Here is a 22,518-nt window from a genome sequence, read left to right as displayed (position 1 = left end):
ATAAGGACTCACTGGTGCATGCTGTGCATTGAACAGCTCCAGCACTGTTCAATACAAGACTGACCCAGGGTTTTGCCAAGGGGATCTGGAACCAGGTCATACTGCCCGTAGATCAACATAACACTTGTGACAGATTCCTGCTCACATGTACAGGTAGCAGTCATGTGGTAGACAAAAGCTGCACCACTACCATGATGGAAAATAAAACGGACAAATCCATGTTTATTTTTTTTATTTTTTTCTCATGCCGTTATCAGCAGAAAGTTAACTCCGCCAACTATTTGTCTCGATGTAAACGTGCACTGCATGCATTTATATGATGGGCAGATGATGTTAAAAGTTTCAGTAGAAAGTTATAGGTACTTTTACTGAGTATTCAGTATATTGTATCAGAAAAGGTTATAGCAGAGTAACTTCCTCAAAGAAAGCAACAGCCTGGGATTACCCTAAATGATCAGATTGTGTAAAGACTGTACAACAGCGGAAACCTAAACCACAACTGGCTGGTGGTAATACGATGGATGGCATTGTTTAGATGGATGGCTAGATTGGATAGATTATAAAAGAACTGTGCTGGATTCATCCATGTGTAAGATCCCTTACTTCCTGGACGTCCTACGGCAGCACACAATGGGTTAACTCGATTGACCCCTTACTCAAAGCAGAAGACATGTTAATCAACAATATTAATTAAATATGCAAACCATCAATCACTTTGGCCCATCCCCTTTTGGTGCCTATAAAGGGTTGCACACAAGACAAGACAATGTGTTTGTTTTTATTTTTTCTTCTCCTCAAGCAGTGACATGGATTTAGGTCTCCTGTATACTAGCGGTGTCGCTAGTCCCTCATGGCAGGGCAAAACTTTATGTAAAGCATGCTGGTATACAAGAGGTGCTCTTGTCCCTCAGCCAAAACATGTCCTAAATGCATATGACTGACACAAGCAGTGTGTTTGTTCCTCAGGTGAAACCTCTGGTCTCCTACCCTGCCTTCTGTGAGCTGGTGCTTTCGGTTGCGAGGTTTCAGTGGGTGATGAAGAGGTCTGGTTAGAGTTACTCTAGTGCACCCGCCCACTCGGTGTTCTGTGTAGTAGAGCGAGACCAGCCATGCTGACGCCTTGGCTCTCGCGAGATTACAGGCATAAATATTTTAAATTGCAGCGCGCGCTCAGTCGGCGTCCGCTCTGCCGGGCAGCAGATTCCTTTAGTGCAAGAGAATGAATTTCCATAAGAGGAAATGCAAGTCCAGACAGAGTGTGTTCAACCTGCCAGCAGCCCTTACCTGATGATATTAAAGGGAGCATATGTCTGAACTGCCAACCAAGCTAATATATCTTCAGCTTTTTAAACCCAGGCCTCTTCATTTATGGACTGGTTCAAGTCTCAGATTACTGAGACATTGCGGAATCTGCTTCCAGTGCACGCGGCTAAGAAAGCTAAAAGAGTGCACAGAGAAATGACACCACAAGTTGTACAGACTGCCTCTGATTCTGACAGCGCTGAGGAAGGTATATCTTCAGACGATTCATCTATAAGGGCCTCTGAGGATCTGTACCTGTTCCATAGTGATAGTCTCCTCTCTCATGAAAGCAGTTAAACAGACTGTGAAATCGGAAAAGAACACAGAAAATAAATCTAAAAAAGAGCAACTAAGGGCAAATACTTCCCTTCTAATCCTGTGCTCAAAGAGTGCCTAGAGAGTGAGTGGCTAAAACCAGATAAAAGAGCGGATCAAAGCCCAAGGTTTAAAGCAATTTACAGACTAGACCCAAAAGAAATCTCCAGTTGGAAAGCACAGCCTAAGGTAGATTTGGCAGTCGCCAGGCTCTCTTAAAGAGCTGTGTTCCCTTCTCAGGATTTCTATGTGCTTAAAGAGCCTTTAGACAGAAAGGCTGACTCCTTTTTAAAGAGAGATTATATGGCCGCAACCTCATCTCCTTATTGCCTTGTCCTCAGCTCCAGTAGCAAGAGCCCTAAGGATCTGGCTTAGTCAACTGACAAATGATCTACAAGAATGGGTTCCTAGAGAATACATTTTGGAGAATCTTTCTATCATGAAATCTGCAGCAGATTTTCTATGTGATTCTCAAGTGGATGCGCTGAAGTTCTCCGCCGGATCCATGGTTCTCTCAACAGCAGCCATAAGAGCGTTGTGGATCAAACAGTGGTCCGGAGATGTACCATCGAAGTATCACTTCTGTGCTTTGCCCTTTCTGCCAGCTTCACTGTTTGGTCAACTGCTGGAAGACATACTGAAGAACCTAAATGAAGACAAGGGTATATCATTTCCACAGGCTAAGATACCAACAACTAAACTTTTTTGTGGCTAAAGCAAAAGATCTCAGAAGTTTAGAGTAAGATTTACTGAAAGGAACCAGTTCAGACGGAAACCAGACAATAAAAAGATCACTACGACGCAAGATCATCAATCCCTCCAGTTGGTGGCAGATTATCAGCTTCTTCTGATGTTTGGTCTTTGTCATCAGACTCTTGGGTGTTCTCTATGATAAACAGAGGTTATTCTTTGGAACTGACACAAGTACCCAAAGACCGTTTTTTTTTTTTGTCAGAGGAGGAAATCCAATTCTTCTGCAACTATTAGAAGAATTTTTATAGCTAAAAACGACCTAGAACCCATTCCTCCTGCAGAAAAAGGAAGGGGCGTCTACTCACATATTTTTGCAGTCATGAAAACAGGAGACAAATGGCGCTTAGTGATAAATCTTACTTATTTAAACAGATATTTAATAAAGAAAAAGTTCAGAATGGAGAACATCAACTCCGTTACAGCATTCCTGCAAGAAGACTATTTTATGTCAACAATAGACTTGAGAGACTCCTATCCCATATACCAGTCGTTCCAGCCCACAGGAAGTTTCTAAGAATAGCAATACAGATACCCTCTCATGTTCTTCACCTTCAGTTTACGTGCCTTCCCTTTTGGAATCTCAGTAGCCCCACGTGTGTTTACGAAGGTGATCGTGGTTCTTACAGCGGCACTCAGATTACAGGGGATATTCGTTGTCCCATACTTGAACGACTGGTTAGTCATAGCCTCCTCAGAGCAACAATTGAAGCTTCACCTACAGGTGACTCTGGAGATGCTTGCCATGCACGATTTTCTGATCAACTTGGAGAAATCGAGTCTCAATCCATCCAATCCTCTTCAGTTTCTGGGATTCATCATCGACACCAGACGAATGCCGATCACTGTATCAGACGACGGAATTCTGAAGATTGTCCAAGGAGTCCACCATCTGGTGAAGAACTCCCTGGTGTCCATCAGGACAGCGATGAAGGTACTGGGGTCTCTAACCTCAGCGATAGACTGAGTTCCCTGGGCGAGAGATAATTTTCGTCATCTACAAACAAATATTTTGGACTTCTGGGACAAGAATCCTCTCTAATCAGACAGATTCCTCTTAATTTACCCATCCACAAAAGTAGATCTAAAGTGGTGGCTGAATATTCCTCGGCTGAAAAAGGGGAGATCTCTGACAGCTCAATCAACAGTGGTTCTCACTTCGGATGCATCAAATTGGGGCTGGGGTGCCCATGTAGGAGGGGAATGGTCTCAAGGCAAGTGGTCCTGGGAAGAAAGAACTGGGCATCAAGTTGACATTGCGTCATTTCCAGTCTACCCTCCTTTAGAAAGATGTACTAGTTCAGTCGGACAACTTTTCAGCGGTGTTTTACACAATAAAGGTTCACTTCACAGCCATTAATGCTCACCTAAGTGGAAGAATGACCAAACAAAATGTGGTACATAGGTTTTTTAAAGCAATTAAGAACCTAAGACCAGTATTTCATCCTCCAGTTCCCACGTGGGACTTGGCAATCGTTCTTAAGCAACTTACCTTGCCACCCTTTGAACCTCTGGAAACTGCCTCTAAAATATATATATCCTTTTAAAACTCTTTCTTGTTGCTATTATTCTGCGAAAAGAGTGGGAGAACTGCAAGCCTTATCCTCCAGAGAGCTTGATCTCGGATATCTCTCTGACCGCCTAGTTCTTAGATTCCCCCCAGGTTTTCTACCTAAAGTTAATTCTGCAATTAATCTGAATCAAGAAATAGTTCAACCAATATTAAGATATAATCCTGAATACTCTCAAGAACAGTCTCTACATTTGCTGAGCGTAAGAAGAGCGGTCCTCTTTTATATTGAAGCATCACAAGAATTCAGAAGGGACGAAAACCTCTTCCTCCAAAAGCTTCACTGTCCAGGTGGAATAAAAATGTAATCTCGGATGCATATCATCTGGATGGTTGGGATGCTCCTTTTCCTCTAAAAGCACACTCTACGCGCTCCACGTCAACCTCATGGGCAGAATTGGCACAAATTCCAGTGGATCTAATTTGTAAAGCTGCCTCATGGTCCTCAGCCTCTACGTTTGTAAAATACTACAGACTGAACGTCTATGCACTAGAGGGGTCAGCCTTTTGGCAAAAGAGTGATCGAGAAGCAGTTTGTGTATAACCCTCCCTCCATTTTATTTTTTTCCTATTGCTACAGAACTCCTATTGTGTGCTGCCGTAGGACGTCCTCGAAGTGATAAAATTTACTCACCGAAATTTTCATTTCCTGGAGTCTGTAGGCAGCACAACTTCCCTCCCTTAATAAATGTATGTTATTGCTGCAGATAATACATGGTCTTGTCTTGTGTGCAACCCTTTATAGGCACCAAGATGGGCCAAAGTGATTGTTTGCATATTTAATTAATATTGCTGATTAACATGTCTTCTGCTTTGAGTAGGGGGGTCACTCGAGTTAACCCATTGTGTGCTGCCTATGGACTCCAGGAAATGAAAATTTCGGTGAGTAAGTATCACTTCGAGGACGTCCTACGGCAGCACGCAATGGGAGTTCTGTAGCAAGACCGTGTTTCTTCTGACCTACCTGTATTGTTCCAGAGACTAATAAATCCTCTCATAGAATATAAATACCCAAGTATGAAGGCACTTTTACCAAATAATGCAGGATTCTCAAAAGGACCTACGTTAACAACAATCTGATTTCAAGAGAGTAGACACAGTGTCCTTTGTTAGCTAAAGAGTCTTAAGGAAAATCAGCTGACATTAAACAGCAAGGTCACTGGCAGTCAAGCAGATCACATACTGCCTCCTGACTTTACCACTGTATAGTTCATTATTCACCGAAAGGCTCGAGCCAAAAAGTGTACTAAAATGCAGTTAATGAAATTGACTTATAGTGGCGGCTCTTTCAGAAACTTTAATGGGAACCTGGCACCATGAAATTGCAATGTAAGCTGCCGGCAGCAGGTTATAGAGCAGGAGGAGCTGAGTTGATTGGATTGTTTCAGGTTCAGTAAAACCTGTGTTGTATTCATTTAACTCTCTTCTCATTCTGGGCTGTGAAGTCAAGGACTCGGTCCTATCAGTGACAGTTTTCCTGATATGACTGTGTGTACGGAGACAGCTGTCAATCACTGATAGGACCGCCTCCTAGACTTCACAGCCCAGAATGAGCAAGAGCTCAAAGGAATGAAATACTGAATCTATTCCCATAAAATCCCAAACGAATAGATAGAAAAAAGCAGACGGCACTCACCGCTGTAAAGTTTGTTCCTTTATTCTTGGCATCATGCTAAATACAAGCCGAATACATACATCAGGGCTGGGGCGGACTCTTCCTACACAGGACGCTAAATGGCGACGGGCGTTTTGCTCTACTGCGCTTCCTCGGGCTACTGACCTGATGTATGTATTTGGCTTGTATTCAGCATGATGCCAAGAATAAAGGAATGAACTTTACAACGGTGAGTGCCTTCTGCTTTTTTCTATCTATTCGTTTGGGATTTTAAATGTCTACATGAATGGACTGAGCACCACATTGCTGTATATATGACAGAGTGCATGGAGAGCCATCAACTATAGTGAGACATTTAGCAGTGCCGCTCCTTTTTATTACTCTACTTTATTGCAATACTATTCCCATAAAAGTTATACTTAATCTATTCCCACAAAACGATGCATCAATCTCCTCAGCACATTCTGTCTGCAGCTCAAACCTCATTGTGCAATTTGACAGGTTCTCTTTTAAGCATAGTGCACAGTCCTATAAAGGGATTTCATATTGCCACTTGTATGCAAATGTATACCTCTGTAATATTTCTTTGACATGAAAATAAAATAAGATGCTATATCCTAGAAGTGATAGACTTGTGTGCCCCTGGTGAGTATTCTGAAAACTTGCTTGCATGCAATAATTACACAGAAGATGGGTCTTGTTATATAAAATGATGACCTATTATTTAAATCACGTTTTTTATGTCAAACATATTTTTTTAAACATGCTCCCTTAGGAGGATCATACCCCAGAGCGGTACGCCTAGAGACCCAACCTGGTTGGGAAAGGCGTTAAATCCACAAGCTAAGCGTCCTAGGTGGATCTCCTTCCTATACCACTCCTTATTATCGAAAGCCTCCTTGAAAAAACCTGCATTTATTGCGAGTTGGGAAAAGGAACTGAACAGGTTTTTTACAGATGCAGAATTAGTCAGGATAATGCTCAAATCATTTGGATTTTCCAAATGTGTGCGCATACAGGAAAACGCTTTCAAAGTTTTAACTAGGTGGTACAATTACCCGAAAAAAATATTCATAGCTGGACTGTCTCAAAGTGACAGTTGCTGGAGGTGCAAACAGGGACCTGGCTCCCTCATTCATATCTTTTGGAAGTGCCCTCTCGGGTTCTGGAAAATGGTAGAGGGCGAAATCAATCAATTGTGTGCGTCACATGTTAAACTGACCCCAGAATCAGTTTTGCTCTGGCTGCCTAATGAGACGTGGTTCCCAGCTAAGTCCAACTTGCCTACTCATCTGCTGATCCCCTATATTGGCTTAGCACTGATACTCCTTTTACGGAGCAATGGTTCGACAAAATTAACTAAATATACAGAATGGAGGGTTGGACGGCTATGAGGCATGACCGCTTTCTCAAACTGTGGTTACCCTGGAAACAGTATATAGATGCCCAGAGGGTCAAAAGCTGATTGAAAATTGGGGTTATTTCGTCCACTTCCTGTCCACGTCACCCCATCTATAGGGGTGTTGTGTATGGTGACTGGGTGAAACCCCCTATATTGTCTCCCCCTATAGTTGTAGTTTTCCCTATTGCATTGAATCGTTCTTTTTTATTTTGAGTATGTGAAGTAAACTGATTTAAGACTATATGTATTTTTAGTCCCCAAGATTGATCTCTTACACCTACATGAACGATGCTGTCTACTGAAGCCAATGTAATGTTTTCTCATTGTATATTCTGTATACTCAAGAATCTGATTGTCTGACTATGCCTTCTATTACTAAGTGCTTACTTTTATTTAGGTAATAAATAAAAATGATTTATTTAAAAAACATTTTTAAAGAATTTTTTTATGATGTTGTTTTTAGTTTTCCATGTCACGATCTATATTTAAATAAACTCCTTGTTCTGTACATATTCATGTACAACAAATAGAAGAAACAGATCTGAGATTCACTACAGTTATTTATTTTGTGAGGACTTTTCTTTATTTTAGGTTTAGTGGTCGTACCAGTTCTTTCAAGTCATAGTAATGATAACATGGTATATCTTGCTTTAATTGTATGCCCAGTTTTTTGCTTTCTACTACATACTGCAAAATTCCTTTAATTCAGAAGATAAGAAAAAGAAAAATCATTTAAAATGAGTTGTCTGCTTTTGACAACTCCTTTCTAAATGCCACAGAGCATATAAATGTGATAACGTGGGGTCCTCTGCTTGGGAGCAGAGACCATCACAAAAGAGCCTCTGTTCCTGCAAAGCAGGGGTGCACAACCTGTGGCCCCCAACCATCTGGTCAGACATGCTTGTTTGTGCCTAGTGGCTGCTCATATATTTTAAATGTCAGAGAGAAAAGAAGTGGCACATACAGGGACACTTATTAGGGCATTAAAGTCTCGTATTATGGTGAACTTCATGTGTGCACCATAATTTGTGATTTTGAGCTTCTCTGCACTTTTCAGAAGCGCAGAGAAAAGGGGCCGTGGCTTTGCGCCGCTGCCGCACTTAGTATAACTTTCTCCAGAAAGTGGCAGAAGTTATGGCTGAGGTCTATGCCAGCTTGTAGCTTCTGAGGCATGGCGGGGCAAAGATGCGCCTGACTTGTTAAGGCGCATCTCACGCCCACCGCAGGGCGGATTGGATCTGCGAGCCTTGATAGATCTCCCCCATAGTGTGAGATCTATCTCTAGGACCCACATATATTGGCAGAATGGTGGTCTTCTGATCCCTATGCGGCACTCCAGAAAGGAGTAGATTGAATGGAGAGCTGGCCATGCGTGCATTTAGCTTTCTTTATTGTACATTATGGGTGTAGGGAAACCTGTTTCAACATCTCACATGGTGAGGCACACTTTCTGAAGTGCAAACTGGGGAGAAGAGCATCCCATTCTCTCAATCAGTGGCAGTCTGGTAAGGCAAGTCGTCATGCAGACTTGTGATATGCCTAACTGCCTGAAAGACCATTAAAAGTAAAAGAATAATTATTGTATCAACTAAGATTTAAAACACTGCATGGCCTGTACTTATGTGAAACAGGCTCTCTCTTGATCTATTGATCATCATTTCCTCATCAAACCTAATCTTACTGAGGAGGGATCAAGGGGTCTACAGTCACTGGAGTGGGAACACCTGCATTGTTAAACCCTCAGACAAGGGTGGGGAACATTGTAGAAATGTGCCAGCACCGTCTCAGTAACGATTCCTGTTATCGTATTTTTGAGCAGCTGAGTGCCATTCTTTAGAAGGTCGGAGAAGATGAAAGAACTAGCTTTCTTGCTCCCAACCCATCCAGTGATGGCAGTATTGTATAGCCTGCCAAGATACACAAAGACGTACATCTATCAAGGGACAGGCCAGTTGTCTCTGGCATCCGTAGCCTCACACAAAATATCACACAGTGTGCTGTCCGCATCTTTGAAATTTATTGGGTCCGCATCCAATCCTCAAAATTGTGGAAAAGATGTGTACATAAAAATACGGTCGTGCGACTGGGCCATAAGTTTGGGACGGGCAGACTAACTGCTAGAATGTTTTGTAAAAGTAATGCCACAAACAGCCTGTTGCGCTGGGAGAGTTGTCATCCTATGCCCCCAAATGCCAATATCTGAGAGTGTGCTGCAACTGCTCAGAGATGTCTGACTTCATAGCGGCTGCGGGAGACTTAAAAAATAAGTTTATACAACAGGGATACCCACATGAGTTCTTGAAATCAGCCTATCAACACACTTTGTTGTAAGAGGGAAAGTCTTCTTAACCCTAAGATGAGAACTGAGTAGGATGAGACTGTACGCATTATCGGTCGGCATGTTTGATTCTGTCCACCGGGAAATTAAGGTGGTCTTGGACACATTGCGGGATCCTCAAAACTGATCCTGACATCGGCCACATGGCAGGTGGTCATTCAGTACCACATGACTAGTGAATAGGACGGTTGGCATATTTCGTTGTGGTTCTTGCTTCGCTAGTGAACTTATCTGGCGTCTTTGGTGGGGCTTCAGGAGCTCCACCAAAGACGTCGCCCACAAAAACAGATCATTCATAAACAAAGCCATTAGAGTAGTATATCTGGTCACTTGTGTCTGTGGGGGCTAGTACATCAGGAAAACAAAAAGGGAGTACATATATTAGCGACATAAGGAGACGTGCGGACACCACTATAGCCTGCCATGTCTGTGACGAACGTGATGGACTAGTATCTACATTGAAATTTCAGGGTGTCAAGCAGGTGCATCAGCATCCCACAGGTGGGACTTTGGATAGGAAATTACTGCAAAATTATGCTCAATGGATCTTTTGGCTACAGACAGTCAAGCAAAAGGGTCTCAATGGTCTGATTATCATTCCCTTGTTTCCTATGACAGAGTATTACTGGGTGCCATATACACAGTATAGATACCCTCTCCAAATTCTACTTTTTGGTTCTATCAAAAATAAATAAATGGGTGTGTGTGGAGGAGGTTTTTCCTCCTGCGCTGCTCATTTCCCTCCTTTATACAATATGTCCCACTCTCTGGTACTTGTATTATATGTATATGTTTTAATTGACTCTACTGCTATATCCACTTGATTCCTCCCATGGCTTTACCTATATCTGTAAGTATTTACTGGCTCTGATTTACTGGTTATGGACACAGTTTGTCCAGATTGGTTACTGAGGATATTTCTACTGCCTTAGGGTCCTCCAGTTACTTTATATACGGTACTATTTAGTGTCCTCCGGGGATTAATTTAGCACACTAGGACGACATCCATCTAGGGGTATGTTACTTTGTTTACTTACTCCCGGATTGGGTCTCCCGTGCTTCACATTCCTGGAGGGATGGGTATATCTGTTAAATGCAGTGTACTCCTGGTGGCCAGTATGACCATACTAGTGTTAAAGGCCCTGCTAGCCACACACTCTCCGCAGTGGTCAGGCTTACTTACCACCAGTGATACATGTTTGTGTTCCCTCTAGCTCCTGGTAATGTGCACTCACACTAGTGTTGGGTGATACACTGGTATCCACAATATATCGCAATATAAAAAAACAGCGATATCACTGTTTTCTTAAATACTGTGACATTTTAATGGCATCATAGGGGCGGTTGAAAAGCGCTGACCGCTTCTAAAACGGGAGCCAATACACTCCATAAAGCAGTGGCATTATCTGAGTATGTGCCCTTTGGTGAGCCTTATGAACTACACATCCTGCAACGCACTAGGCTAACAGTAGATGCTGAAGTCTCCTCAGCTTGTGACAAGAAAGTGGTGTCATATGGGAGAAGCGCACTGGAGCATATAGCGCCCTCCCGCTCCTATTTCCTCAGCATTGGTGTATGAGAAGCATAGTAAATTACAACTGGGCAAGTCTGTTTGCTCCCTGGTATGAGGCTCTACTGCAGTGTTTCCCAACCAGTGTGCCTCCAGCTGTTGCAAAACTACAACTCCCAGCATGCCCGCACAGCCAAAGGCTGTCCAGGCATGCTGGGAGTTGTAGTTTTGCAACAGCTGGAGGGACACTGGTTGGGAAACACGGCTCTACTGGAGGGTTTAGCTGGGACTTGTAGTTTGTAGTTTCCCTGAAGAAGATACTCTTTGTTAGGCTGAAGAGAGAGCTTACTGTAGAGGGAGTGCAGCACTAGCAGTTGTGTTATGGCAGTGGCATAAATACATGATCTACTGATGTCCGACCGCTATCCCACAAGTTATTTCTCAGTATAGTGCACATAGATGTGGATGCAAGAGGTGTGGGGTGTACTAGGCCCAAGGGGAATACACAGGTCACGATTCCCATGGAGAGTATAAGCCCCATACAGTAGGATGTCTCCTTTTTGCCCCCATACAGTATGATGTCTCCTTTTAGCCCCCACAGTATAATGTCTTTGTTGGATTGGTATTTATCATGATATATATTGTTATTGCAATAAATTTCTTAATATTGTTATTGCGGGAATATTTTTGATATTGCCCAACCCTAACTCACACAGCACGATAAGCAGGAGCGTTCCTATATTGGCACAGGCTGTGTTCGCTGCTGTGAAATTTATGCAGTGTTTGTGGTTTTTCAATCTCCCACATTGAGTGTTCCCCCAATTCCCCTGTGTGTGGTGGATTCTTGTGGATCTTGGTTTTTTGGACGTGCAACAGGGTTATTTGCCCAACCATGTGGGTCGACCCTATTTTAAGTGCCTACTTAAGAGCCTGTTTTACCTAGGTACACGGTATGCAGCCCATGTATATAAAATCTTGTTTGATACAACCAATATTCTTTAGAAAAAGAGGAGTGTAGCAGCTCTCACCTGCCCTTCCTTTAATTGTGAGCGCGGACAGCCCGTGTCAGGTGCGGGCGGCAATGAAGAAAAGAAGTTGAGAAAATCCAGCTCCACTTAGAAAGGAATAGACGTTTATTCAGCTTGCGGTTAAAAACTCATCCGAGGATACAAAATAACAGTCTTGTCTAAGCTTTTCGGGCTACTAGAAACAATTCCAGCCCTTCTTCATGACACAGAAAAACATTGAGAGTGAGACCTCTTATAGGGGAGGGTGCACCTGTGTTCACTAATGTTCCCACAGGCCTGTAACCGCCCCCAGAAAGAGGTACCACACCTTCAAGTTAACTCTTCATATGAAAATCAATTTAAAGAAAAAAACGTAAATATATAACCATATGTATGCATAGAGAAAATATATGTGGCCAATAGCTATACACAAACTATGTCATACAAGGATGTACATATATAATGGATACATGAAATATAAACTGAATATGTAACAGTATTATGCCAGAATATAATGGAATATAATGGAGATCACATTATCAGAGAATTGAGTACCGTAATACTTCCAGAAAAAAGAGGAGTTCACATATCAGATCCCTGGTATGTGAGTTATTGCTGCATGATCAGATCTAGACGTTTATTGAGCCCCTCAGGTTGACGTGTGTTCAGCGAAAAAATCCAGAAGGATTCTCTATTTAATAGTTTCCTTCTATAATCTCCTCCACGCTTAGGTAGAAAAACCTTTTCTATACCTTGTACTACCATGTCTGATGTGTCCCCATCATGGCAGACAGCAAAATGCAGACTAGCTGCAGACACATTGCGACTGCCATGATGGGGCACATCAGAGATGTGTTTGCGTATTCTAGATTTTATAGCATTAATAGTGCAACCCACGTATTGCAGTTTACATTTAGTGCAAGTGATCAAATAGACAGCATGGGTTGTATTGCAGTTGAGATACGCTTTCATAGGAAAAACTCTGTTATTTACTGTTGAGGAAAAGGTCTTGGATTTAATCATGTGTGTGCAGCAAATGCATCTGTGGTGTCCACACTTATAACTCCCCTTGGTCCTAAGCCACACAGGTTGCGACTTTTTCTCCTCTTGATATAGACTAGGACTGACATAGTTTGCAATTGTGGGTGCCCTTCTAGCTGCACATTTAACCCCATCTGCAACTATGTCAGTCCATTGACCATCATAAGACAGGACAGGAAAGTGTTTTTTTATAATATGGCAGATCTGTTGGTACTCTGTACTATATTGGGTCACAAACAAATTATTCCTTGTGTCCTTGTCCTTGATATTGCAGTTTTTATTTCTGTTTTTGTCTTTACTATTGGTGTCTATATCAAGAGGTGGAACCTCCCTTTGCAATGGATCTTGCTGTTTAGAGTACAGGAGGGATCCCCTTTCTATAGTGGAGACCTGAGCTATGGCATCTTTTATGTGTTTTGCACTATAGCCTCTTTTGCCCAGTCTGTCGGAGATATATCCAGCCTCCTCCATAAAGCTGTTTTTATCCGTGCAATTTCTTCTTGCACGGATTATTTCCCCCCTGGGTATATTGGCAGTTACATGTTTTGGATGACATGATGTTGCATATAATGTAGTATTGCCTGCCATAGGTTTCCTATATGTGCAGGTAGATATCTGACTGGTGGCGGGGTCCCCCCTCAGGCGCAAATCCAAAAAAGCCACCTCCAGTGTGTCATGATGGACACTAAAGGAGATGGTCTCCACACACGAATTGATGTAACCACAAAAGGAAGGTATGGCCGCCACATCACCCGTCCAAATCAGGATCAGGTCATCAATGTAACGGCCATACCACCTGATGTGGTGCCAAAAAGGGTGGGTGTCGATGAAGAGAAAACACCTCTCCCACCATGCCATAAAAATGTTTGCAATGGAGGGAGAGAATTTGGCCCCCATCGACACCCCCGATATCTGAAGATAAAATTTATTATTGAACATGAAAAAATTGCGCCTGAGGAGGAAGTCCACCACCATCAGGACATATTCCTGCAGTAATGTTGCCATAGGTTTGTAGAAACCAGGTTAATGATTTAATAGCCAGTTCATGGGGGATATTGGTATACAGGGACACCACGTCTGCTGTGATCCAAACACAATTTGAGGACCATTCCATATTATCAATTGTTTGCAAAACAGACGTGGTGTCCCTGAGATAACCCGGTATTAATGGAATAAGTGGCTGGAGTATAGAATCAACCCATTGTGACATTCTCTCCGAAAAGGAGCCAATGCCCGCTACAATGGGCCTAAGAGGAGGTGGAAAAACATTTTTGTGTGTTTTTGGGAGTGCATGAAACACTGGAATAATTGGGGACATGGTATAAATATACTCTGATTCTTTATTAGTTAGGAAGCCTGATTGGATTCCTAAATCCAGAATAACCCTGAGTTCCTTCTGAAAGGAGGGGAGGGGATTGTCGCTAAGAGTGACATACACTGATGTATCACTAAGCATGGATTCAATCAGGGTTCTATATAGACCACTGTCCAGCACGACAACCCCTCCCCCCTTATCAGATTGTTTGATGACAACATCAGCTCTTGTTTTAAGATCCCGGAGTGCCTCTTTTTCTTTTTTAGAAATGTTACTACAACCTCCAGAGTCAAGATTGATCTGATCATGCAGCAAAACTAGATCACGTTCCACTAAATCCTGGTATCTATCCAGTGCTGGAGATCTGGACTGAATCGGGTAAAAGTCCCGATTCTTTGTATGAAAATTCATGGACCTGTTATACAGATCCAGATCATCCAGAACTGTGTTAGATTCCTGTAACTGACAGACATGCATCATCTCTAGAAAACTCATATGCCTATTATATAAGGTATACGCAGCAGCAGATACAATAGGATCAATATTGGACGCAACAGGGTGATCAGCGTCCCCAGCCTCCGTAGCACAAACATCATTACCACCCACCTGAAAATGCCGACGGAGAGTGAGGGCGCGAGCCAGCCTGTTGACATCCAAGAGCGTCCTGTATAGGTCAAAATGGCAGGTAGGAGAAAATGTTAAGCCTCTTTTTAGTATGCTAATATCATCCGCCGACAATATGGAAGCAGATAGATTGATTACTTCCAATTCATCCTGTCCTTTTTGTATCTTATCGGATATCGGCCGTTTGCAATGTTTTCGGCCTGCTCTCCGTTTTTTGAAGCCACTTTATGTGAAACAGTCTCTTGACTCTGTGCGGTTTGCGACGATGACAGGAGAAGATCCTGTTCGGAATCGGCAGAATCCATATCTGTTGAGCTGAAAGAAACTCTTTGTTGATTATTTCTTTTCTTTTTATTGCGCATATTTTTTAGGATTGAGCGAGGTGTATTCTGTTTGGAGTCTGTCCATGTGTACACCTGATTAGACTGATAGTCAAGCAGATCGCGGTTAAATTTCCTTTGCTTGAATTTAATAAGATCGTCCTCCATTTTTAGAAGATCATCTTTTAGCTTGTTATCCAGGTTAATAAATTCAGGATTGTCGATCTGTGTACATAGGGTTTCTTGTGTATTTTTAATGTTTGCTCTGTATTCCACAAGAACTTTACTCTCATTAGTAATGATCAAGTCCATCAATTTCAGAGAACACTCTGACAAGATGCTCTCCCATTCCTGTAAAAAGGTATCCGAATATATGGTGGTGGGTTTTTTCTTTAGTCTGAGCCCTCTAGGGATCATTCCTTTATCTGTATATTTTTTTAAGGAAGTAAGATCCCACCAGGTTCGGAGCTCTCTAGACATCAGATTTTCAAGTGAAGACATCGACATGATAAGTTGTATGTTTTCCTGGATGTATTTGTTAGGTGCATCATAGATAGCATTCATTCGCTGTAATCTATCTTCATCGTCCTCTAAGGGACGCAGCGACACATGTGCCATAGCAGAAAACACCCTTATGGAAAACCGCTTAATGAAGCTGAGGCAGGGAGTGCAAGCAATCCTGACTGTGAGTTATATAGAAAAAGAGGAGTGTAGCAGCTCTCACCTGCCCTTCCTTTAATTGTGAGCACGGACAGCCCGTGTCAGGTGCGGGCGGCAATGAAGAAAAGAAGTTGAGAAAATCCAGCTCCACTTAAAAAGGAATATGTACATCCTTGTATGACATAGTTTGTGTATAGCTATTGGCCACATATATTTTCTCTATGCATACATATGGTTATATATTTACGTTTTTTTTCTTTAAATTGATTTTCATATGAAGAGTTAACTTGAAGGTGTGGTACCTCTTTCTGGGGGCGGTTACAGGCCTGTGGGAACATTAGTGAACACAGGTGCACCCTCCCCTATAAGAGGTCTCACTCTCAATGTTTTTCTGTGTCATGAAGAAGGGCTGGAATTGTTTCTAGTAGCCCGAAAAGCTTAGACAAGACTGTTATTTTGTATCCTCGGATGAGTTTTTAACCGCAAGCTGAATAAACGTCTATTCCTTTTTAAGTGGAGCTGGATTTTCTCAACTTCTTTTCTTCAACCAATATTCTTTGTTACTTTTAAGATTCTTTTAGGCAGTTAAGCACTATTAATATCAGAATGTAAACCTAATTATTTGTAATTGTTTTTAACCCTTTGAGGCTTTTGGTATGCCAGGCATGTCTCGGATAGTAATACACCTTTAAATGGTCACTTTGCATAAATCAATAGTACAAGTGACCATAAAAAACTCTGTAATATATCTTATCAGAAATGTCTGGTTCTCCTGATATCCGATGGTTTACCTCCTCCTGTTTTCTAAACGCTTTTCTCTTTGAAATTTCACTGGAAACATTTCAGGAAGGACCAGCTCACTGAAGGATCATATTACATCATCTTATACAAATCTATGGAGAGGGGAGCAGGGAGTGAGTAAGAGCCGAGTTAGACAGGAGAGATATACACAGACAGAGAGATTGTATAGACAGTCTGTCAGCACAAGTGCTTTATTCATAGTATTCCTCTATAGTACTTCTCTATAATGTCCTCCCTGATACTGGGGCTGCTTTATGAGTAAGAAAGAATTATGAAACAGACTCCTCTACTTTCTGCGTGCAGTACTGTAGATGGGAGCTAGCCTTCACCCACCCACAAGTCTTCTCATAGATTAGGTGCATCCTTCTGCAGTCTGTGCACCTAAACAGAAATCTGACAGCTTGTGACTGCAGTACTACATTAGAAACTACATTGGGGAATTTAGAAAGTATATTGCATATTTTATTTTATTTTTAAAGAAATGCCCATTTAATAGGTTGCACTCTTGATAGTGAAAATAAGTGTTCAACTCAAAAATATTAATTTGTTGAGTGCTTGTTTTTTTCCCCACGTAGCGATGGTTCCAGTCTTTTTAGGTTTTGCAATAACAGGGTGTTCACTGATGAAAACTAATCCAAATGTGTCAGTCTTTGAGGAGCTGGATTAAAGGACCTTTTGCTGTAGTTTATATATTGTAGGGTCATGTTGTTTGGGAGTGTGACACTGCATGCGTATTTGACAGATTTAAAGAGCATCTGTCAGCATGATCCACACTTTTAAACCAGGCATATTGCCTAGTCGGGTTGATCATGCGGAGTAAAATGATACTATAGGGCAACAGCTGCCAATATATATATTAGGTTTTAGATGTATGCAAATTACTTATTTAGAGCACCAAGGGGGTGGCTGTAGGGCTTGGAGCAGTGCTAACTCTACACCCCTGTACATTCCCTACTCCCTTTTGACAGAAATTAATCTCTCGGTTAAACCTGTGTTCTCTCATCTCCACCGAGTTGGCTCAGTAAAAAGTAATATCTTGGCAGCAGGTATCATTTTATTCAGCATGATTGACCCTACCAGGCAATATGCCTGGTTTAATAGGGTTGATCATACTGGTAGATGTCCTTTAATTGTTTGTGTTATACACACAAGCATTAAATCGCTTTCTTATCTCTGTGTGTGTGATTATTTGTGCACGTTCTATTACGTTTCAGTAAGGGTCCATTCACACGTCCGTAGTGTATAGCGGATCCGCATTAAACCCGGCCGGCACACCCATAGAACTGCCTATTTATGTCCGCCAAAAATATTTTTTTCCAGAGCCGCGGATTGGAAGATCGGGGGTGCGCTCCGGAAATCCGCATGCAATTTGCGTAACGGATGCATTCCCATTCTATAGACGTGTGAATGGACCCTAATACATATTCTATACCTGCTTCTTTTCTTATGCCTTTTAGCACTTGTCCCTTGTTATCATTATACTCTACTTTATGTTCTAGGCCTCCTCGCCCCCGGCGGTATTCTGGTGACAGTGACTCTTCTGCTTCCTCTGTTCAAAGTGCCCCTGCTGGCAGAAAATCTGTTGATGTTTTGAGACCAGGGCTTCGCTCTTCTATAACACGCAGTCAGTCTCAGGACAGAGGCCCTATGTCAAAGCGATCACAGGCATCTCAGCCTGTCATGCCTGAACGTGGCCGAGTCCCAGGCCCTCCTAGTCGACGTGCTCGAAGTCAAGGACCTCCAGCTAACAAGAAAACTGTTTTGCTTATTACACGGGACAAGGGCGGACAACATTCATGGTCAACTCCTGTGACTTCTAAGCCCCCTAACAATCGGACTCAAACAGAACCTCCAAAATCTCATGCACGGAGACAGTTAGGATACGCACCTGCGCCATTAGATGTTCGTCAGGAGCAACAAATTTATTGCAGCCTCGAGAAAGAGTTCTTGGAAAATTCGCGAATTCTGGGGGCACACGAGCACACTGGGGGAACACAGGGGGCTTCCTTGTTACTTAGTCCACCTTTCAATGAGCCAGCTGCTGTAGACTCTGCATACTGTTCATCTAGTTCATCTTCATCCTCGCTCAACTTCTACATTACTGGAGGAGGACGGGAGCAGAATACAGATGGGAATATTGCAACAGTTCCTACATCTACATGGAGGAGACTTCCAGCCCTGTCCAGTTCCTCAGATGATAGTTGCACACCTGCCGTTGAAGATCTCCAGGAGCAGTCTGAGTCTGAGGAGGCCTCTGTAGTCCCTGAGGATGATGCAGAGTCCAGTGAAGTGGTGTTGAGACCTAAGAAAACAGTGAAACGACCAGACAGAGTCCCTTCTATCTATAAACTTAAACTGCGCCCAAAGATCCGGCCACGAGCAGACATACAACCAGACAAATCACCGTCTCGCATACCCACTCCACTTAACTACAGAACTGCAAATTCTCCACCTAAATCTGCACCTACCCGTTGTTCTTGGAGATCTCTACAAGCGGTTTTCTTCTCGGATTCTGGAGTACAAGCGGATAATTCATGTGGTTGAGCAGAGTATGGATCACTATTACCCTGATTTAACTATGAAACTGTGCTTTAGTAATGAGTCAGTACTGGATTCTCTTGAAAGCAAGCATGACATGTCATAAATCCATACCAAGGATGACAGTCTGCACATGAATGGTTATACAATCCTATATTAGCAGTATGTAATATCGCAGCATGTGCATTTTCAGGTGGCTGCTATGATACAGCAATAATGAGCATTTGCACGGCAGGGAAAGGGTGTAAAACCTGTTACTACTGCAACCTTACAGCTTCCTACCCGGTGGGAGAAGTCTATTATATTCTCTCTTTAGTTTTTATATATTTTAAATTTTTATTTTTGTTTTTAGTGCCCTTTAACCCTAAAAAATGTTTCAAAAAGTGAATAGGTTTCTATGTTGGAATTAGCATGTCCAATATTCAGATGTGGTACAGTACTTTGGAGCAGTACTGTGTCATGGGGCTACAATCATTACTATTTTTTTATTAGGGCAGTTAAATTGGCTGTTTTATACCTTTTTCATCCATGTTAGGCCTCATGTACACGACCATAGGCCGTCCTTGCCCTTGAATGGGACCGCAAGATGCAGAGCAGAGGCCCACGGTACGCTTCTGTGGGATTTGGGTCTGTGCCTTTGCGCCACAAAAAAATAGGACCTGCAAACAGCTGGCGCATAGCCGATGCCCGTGCATTGCAGACCGCACACGGCCCTTAGGCTGAAATCATCCGTGCAGGTTTTGATGCAGTTTTATGAGCCAAACACAAGTCTGGATACAAAATATACAAAGAGCAGTTTTTCTTTTTTATGCTTATCCTTCTTTTTAGACCCTCTTCTGGCTTTGGCTCAAAACACTACAATCTGCCACAAAGCTGCATGTGTGGTTCCAGCCTTAAAGGTAAATACCCTTATGGGTTTGAATCTCCTCCCAGAGGAAGACCTGTTTCTAGTCTGATAGTTGACGCTGTGTTCACACTTCATTTTAGCTCTCTGCAGGGGGTATACATTTGAATACCCAAAAGCGGTATTCAAATGTATGCTGCAGCAGGTACTCCGTTCAGTGAAGACGATGGTCTAAAGGAGGCATATTTGGACTTTGTCAGACCTGCTGTCCATTTAGTTTCTGGCTTTTTTTTGCCAGACATAATAAGCAGTCTACCAAGCCATCCTGTCGGAAAGACAAATGGAAAAACAGGTGCAATGGAGTGCAAAGATAAATCCTTTACCATCCGTCTCACTAAAGTGAATGCACATGTCATGGTATATATTTGAATGATGCTTTCGGGTATTCAAATGTAGATCCCAGAGGGCTAAAAAAAAGCAATGCGGACCCAGCCTTACATTAGTCGTACATATAAAGTGGCTTGTTCAATTAATTGGAACAGTCTTATGATATAGCAACTGCGTTTCCCACAGAAATGATCAGCAGATTACCATTTACAGTATATAAAACACCTTTCTATCATCCACTTAGCAAATACGTTTAACCCAAAACATGGATGCCAACGGAAGGGCATCTGTTTGCATCCATTTTACATACTTTGCTGCAATGTAAAATGGATAATCCTCCGTTGTCAGCCTTAGATGTATTCTAGTTTCTGCAAATAAAGCTTATTTATTGATGGAAACTTAAGCAAGTACTCGCTGAACTGTGACCGTACGTGTGATCACCACATGACCAGGACAGGTTTCCCAAGTACATAACATAGGTTCCTATTCAATAAGAGATCTTGAAAATGTTTACATCCAGAGAATAAAAATCTGCCTTGGTCATGTGGTGATCATTCTAGGTTCACAGCTCAATAGGCAGCAATTGCACAAGAAGGAAAGGTGTTTCGGAACATCTAAGGCTACTTTCACACCAGGGTTTCTGGCTCCGCATGTGAGCTCCGTTTCAGGGCTCTCACAAGCGGCCCAAAACGGATCAGTTCAGCCCCAATGCATTCTGAATGGATAAGGATCTGTTCAGAATGCATCAATATGGCTGCGTTTGGTCTCCGTTGCGCTTTTGAGGTGGTCACTGAAATGTGTCCGCCTGACGATGCGGAGCCGAACGGATCCGTCCTGACTTACATTGTAAGTCAATGGGAATTGATCCGTTTTTCACTGACACAATATGGTGCAATTGAAAAAGGATCCGTCCCCCATTGACTTTCAATGTAAATCAAGACTGATCCATTTTGCAAACGGATCCGTTATGAACGGATACGAGCGTTTGCATTATCGGTGCAGATCTGTCTGTGCAGCTACAAGACTGATCCGCACCAAACGCGAGTGTGAAAGTAGCCTAACGCTTCTGCTTTCTGGGGTATCCACTCCTGTCTTTGTCACAGGACGTTCTGGCTGACAAATTTGTTGGTTCATCACGTGTCTGGCAGCACATTTATATGGGACAATTACCGAGAACGCATGTACTCACCAACGCCCACTCCTGATAATTGCCCTGATCATCAGCCAGTATAAGAGGCTATTGTAGGTTCAGCGAGTGAAGTTTATTCATATTATAATGAAAAGTGACACCATTTTCTAAAAAGCTTTTGTTTTCAAGATCTCTGACTATAATCATTGAATGGAAAATCTTCTTACAGAGGATGAGAATCATTTGTGGTCACACAGACGTTACAAGTCAACTATCAGGGCACATAGGGTCACACATGGTCTTTCTCTGTACTGGAGATGCCACAGCAGGGGTTCAGCTCCTCCATTTCTTTGAGGTTCTGGGCTGTAAGAGAATTCGCAACATCCTTGATAATTGACCAATTTAAAACATTCAGATAGTTTTAAAGCATGCTACAAATACTGAGATCTGCTGGAAGCTAGTGTGGGCAGTGACCTCTCTGCAGTCATTGGCCTGTCCATCACTGGCTTGGCTCATTCAGGTGGCCGTATGCTGTGGATTAGATGTAGACCTATTCCCTGCAAAACAAATAAAACATGTCCTATACTTGTCAGTGAAAATCAGGACGTGGCCCCATTGAAGTGTATGGGTCCACAAAAATGCGGAATGCAATCCATTTTTTTTTGCGGACATGCTGAACTGTCCACAAAAAAACGGATCCACATTTTTGCGGACAGCATACTTCCATCTGAATGAGCCCTGATAGTGAAGATTTAAGTCTACTAGTTCACCCCGCGTCCAATTGTAGGCAGTGCACTAATCTGCATGGATGTCATTTGTTCTAAATCTAATAAAATGTCATTGCACTCGTAGCTAGCACGAGTTACTGCCCAAATACGACATTTCACGTCATTGTAACTCGCAACTATATGTCACTAGAAGTATATAATCCAGCCAGGCAATACTGACTGCTGAAGAGCAGGGCTAAACACTATTAAATACGTTTTCTCAGGAATCGGGGTCCAAATAGCAGAACGAATGTCTAATGTATTTTGAGAGGAAAATCCTGAT

General features: G+C 42.4%; 1 protein-coding gene across 2 annotated transcripts in view; it reads left to right on the top strand.

Annotated features, from left to right (window-relative positions):
• LOC122924322 (GAS2-like protein 1) overlaps nucleotides 1–20,589 on the top strand; it is a 42,241-nt gene extending 21,652 nt beyond the window's left edge. For both annotated transcript variants that reach the window (XM_044275289.1, XM_044275290.1), the window contains exon 6: nucleotides 18,070–20,589. In XM_044275289.1, coding sequence (XP_044131224.1) covers nucleotides 18,070–19,114 — 1,045 coding nt within the window. In that variant the 3' untranslated portion in view covers nucleotides 19,115–20,589. The remainder of the gene's footprint in view (nucleotides 1–18,069) is intronic.
• Nucleotides 20,590–22,518: the final 1,929 nt, after the last annotated feature.

This window comes from Bufo gargarizans, chromosome 1, assembly GCF_014858855.1.
Source record: "Bufo gargarizans isolate SCDJY-AF-19 chromosome 1, ASM1485885v1, whole genome shotgun sequence".
In the NCBI taxonomy this organism is placed as follows: domain Eukaryota; kingdom Metazoa; phylum Chordata; class Amphibia; order Anura; family Bufonidae; genus Bufo; species Bufo gargarizans.
The sequence above is the reverse complement of the archived record's forward strand: the minus strand, read 5'-3'. Positions and strand labels throughout refer to the sequence as shown.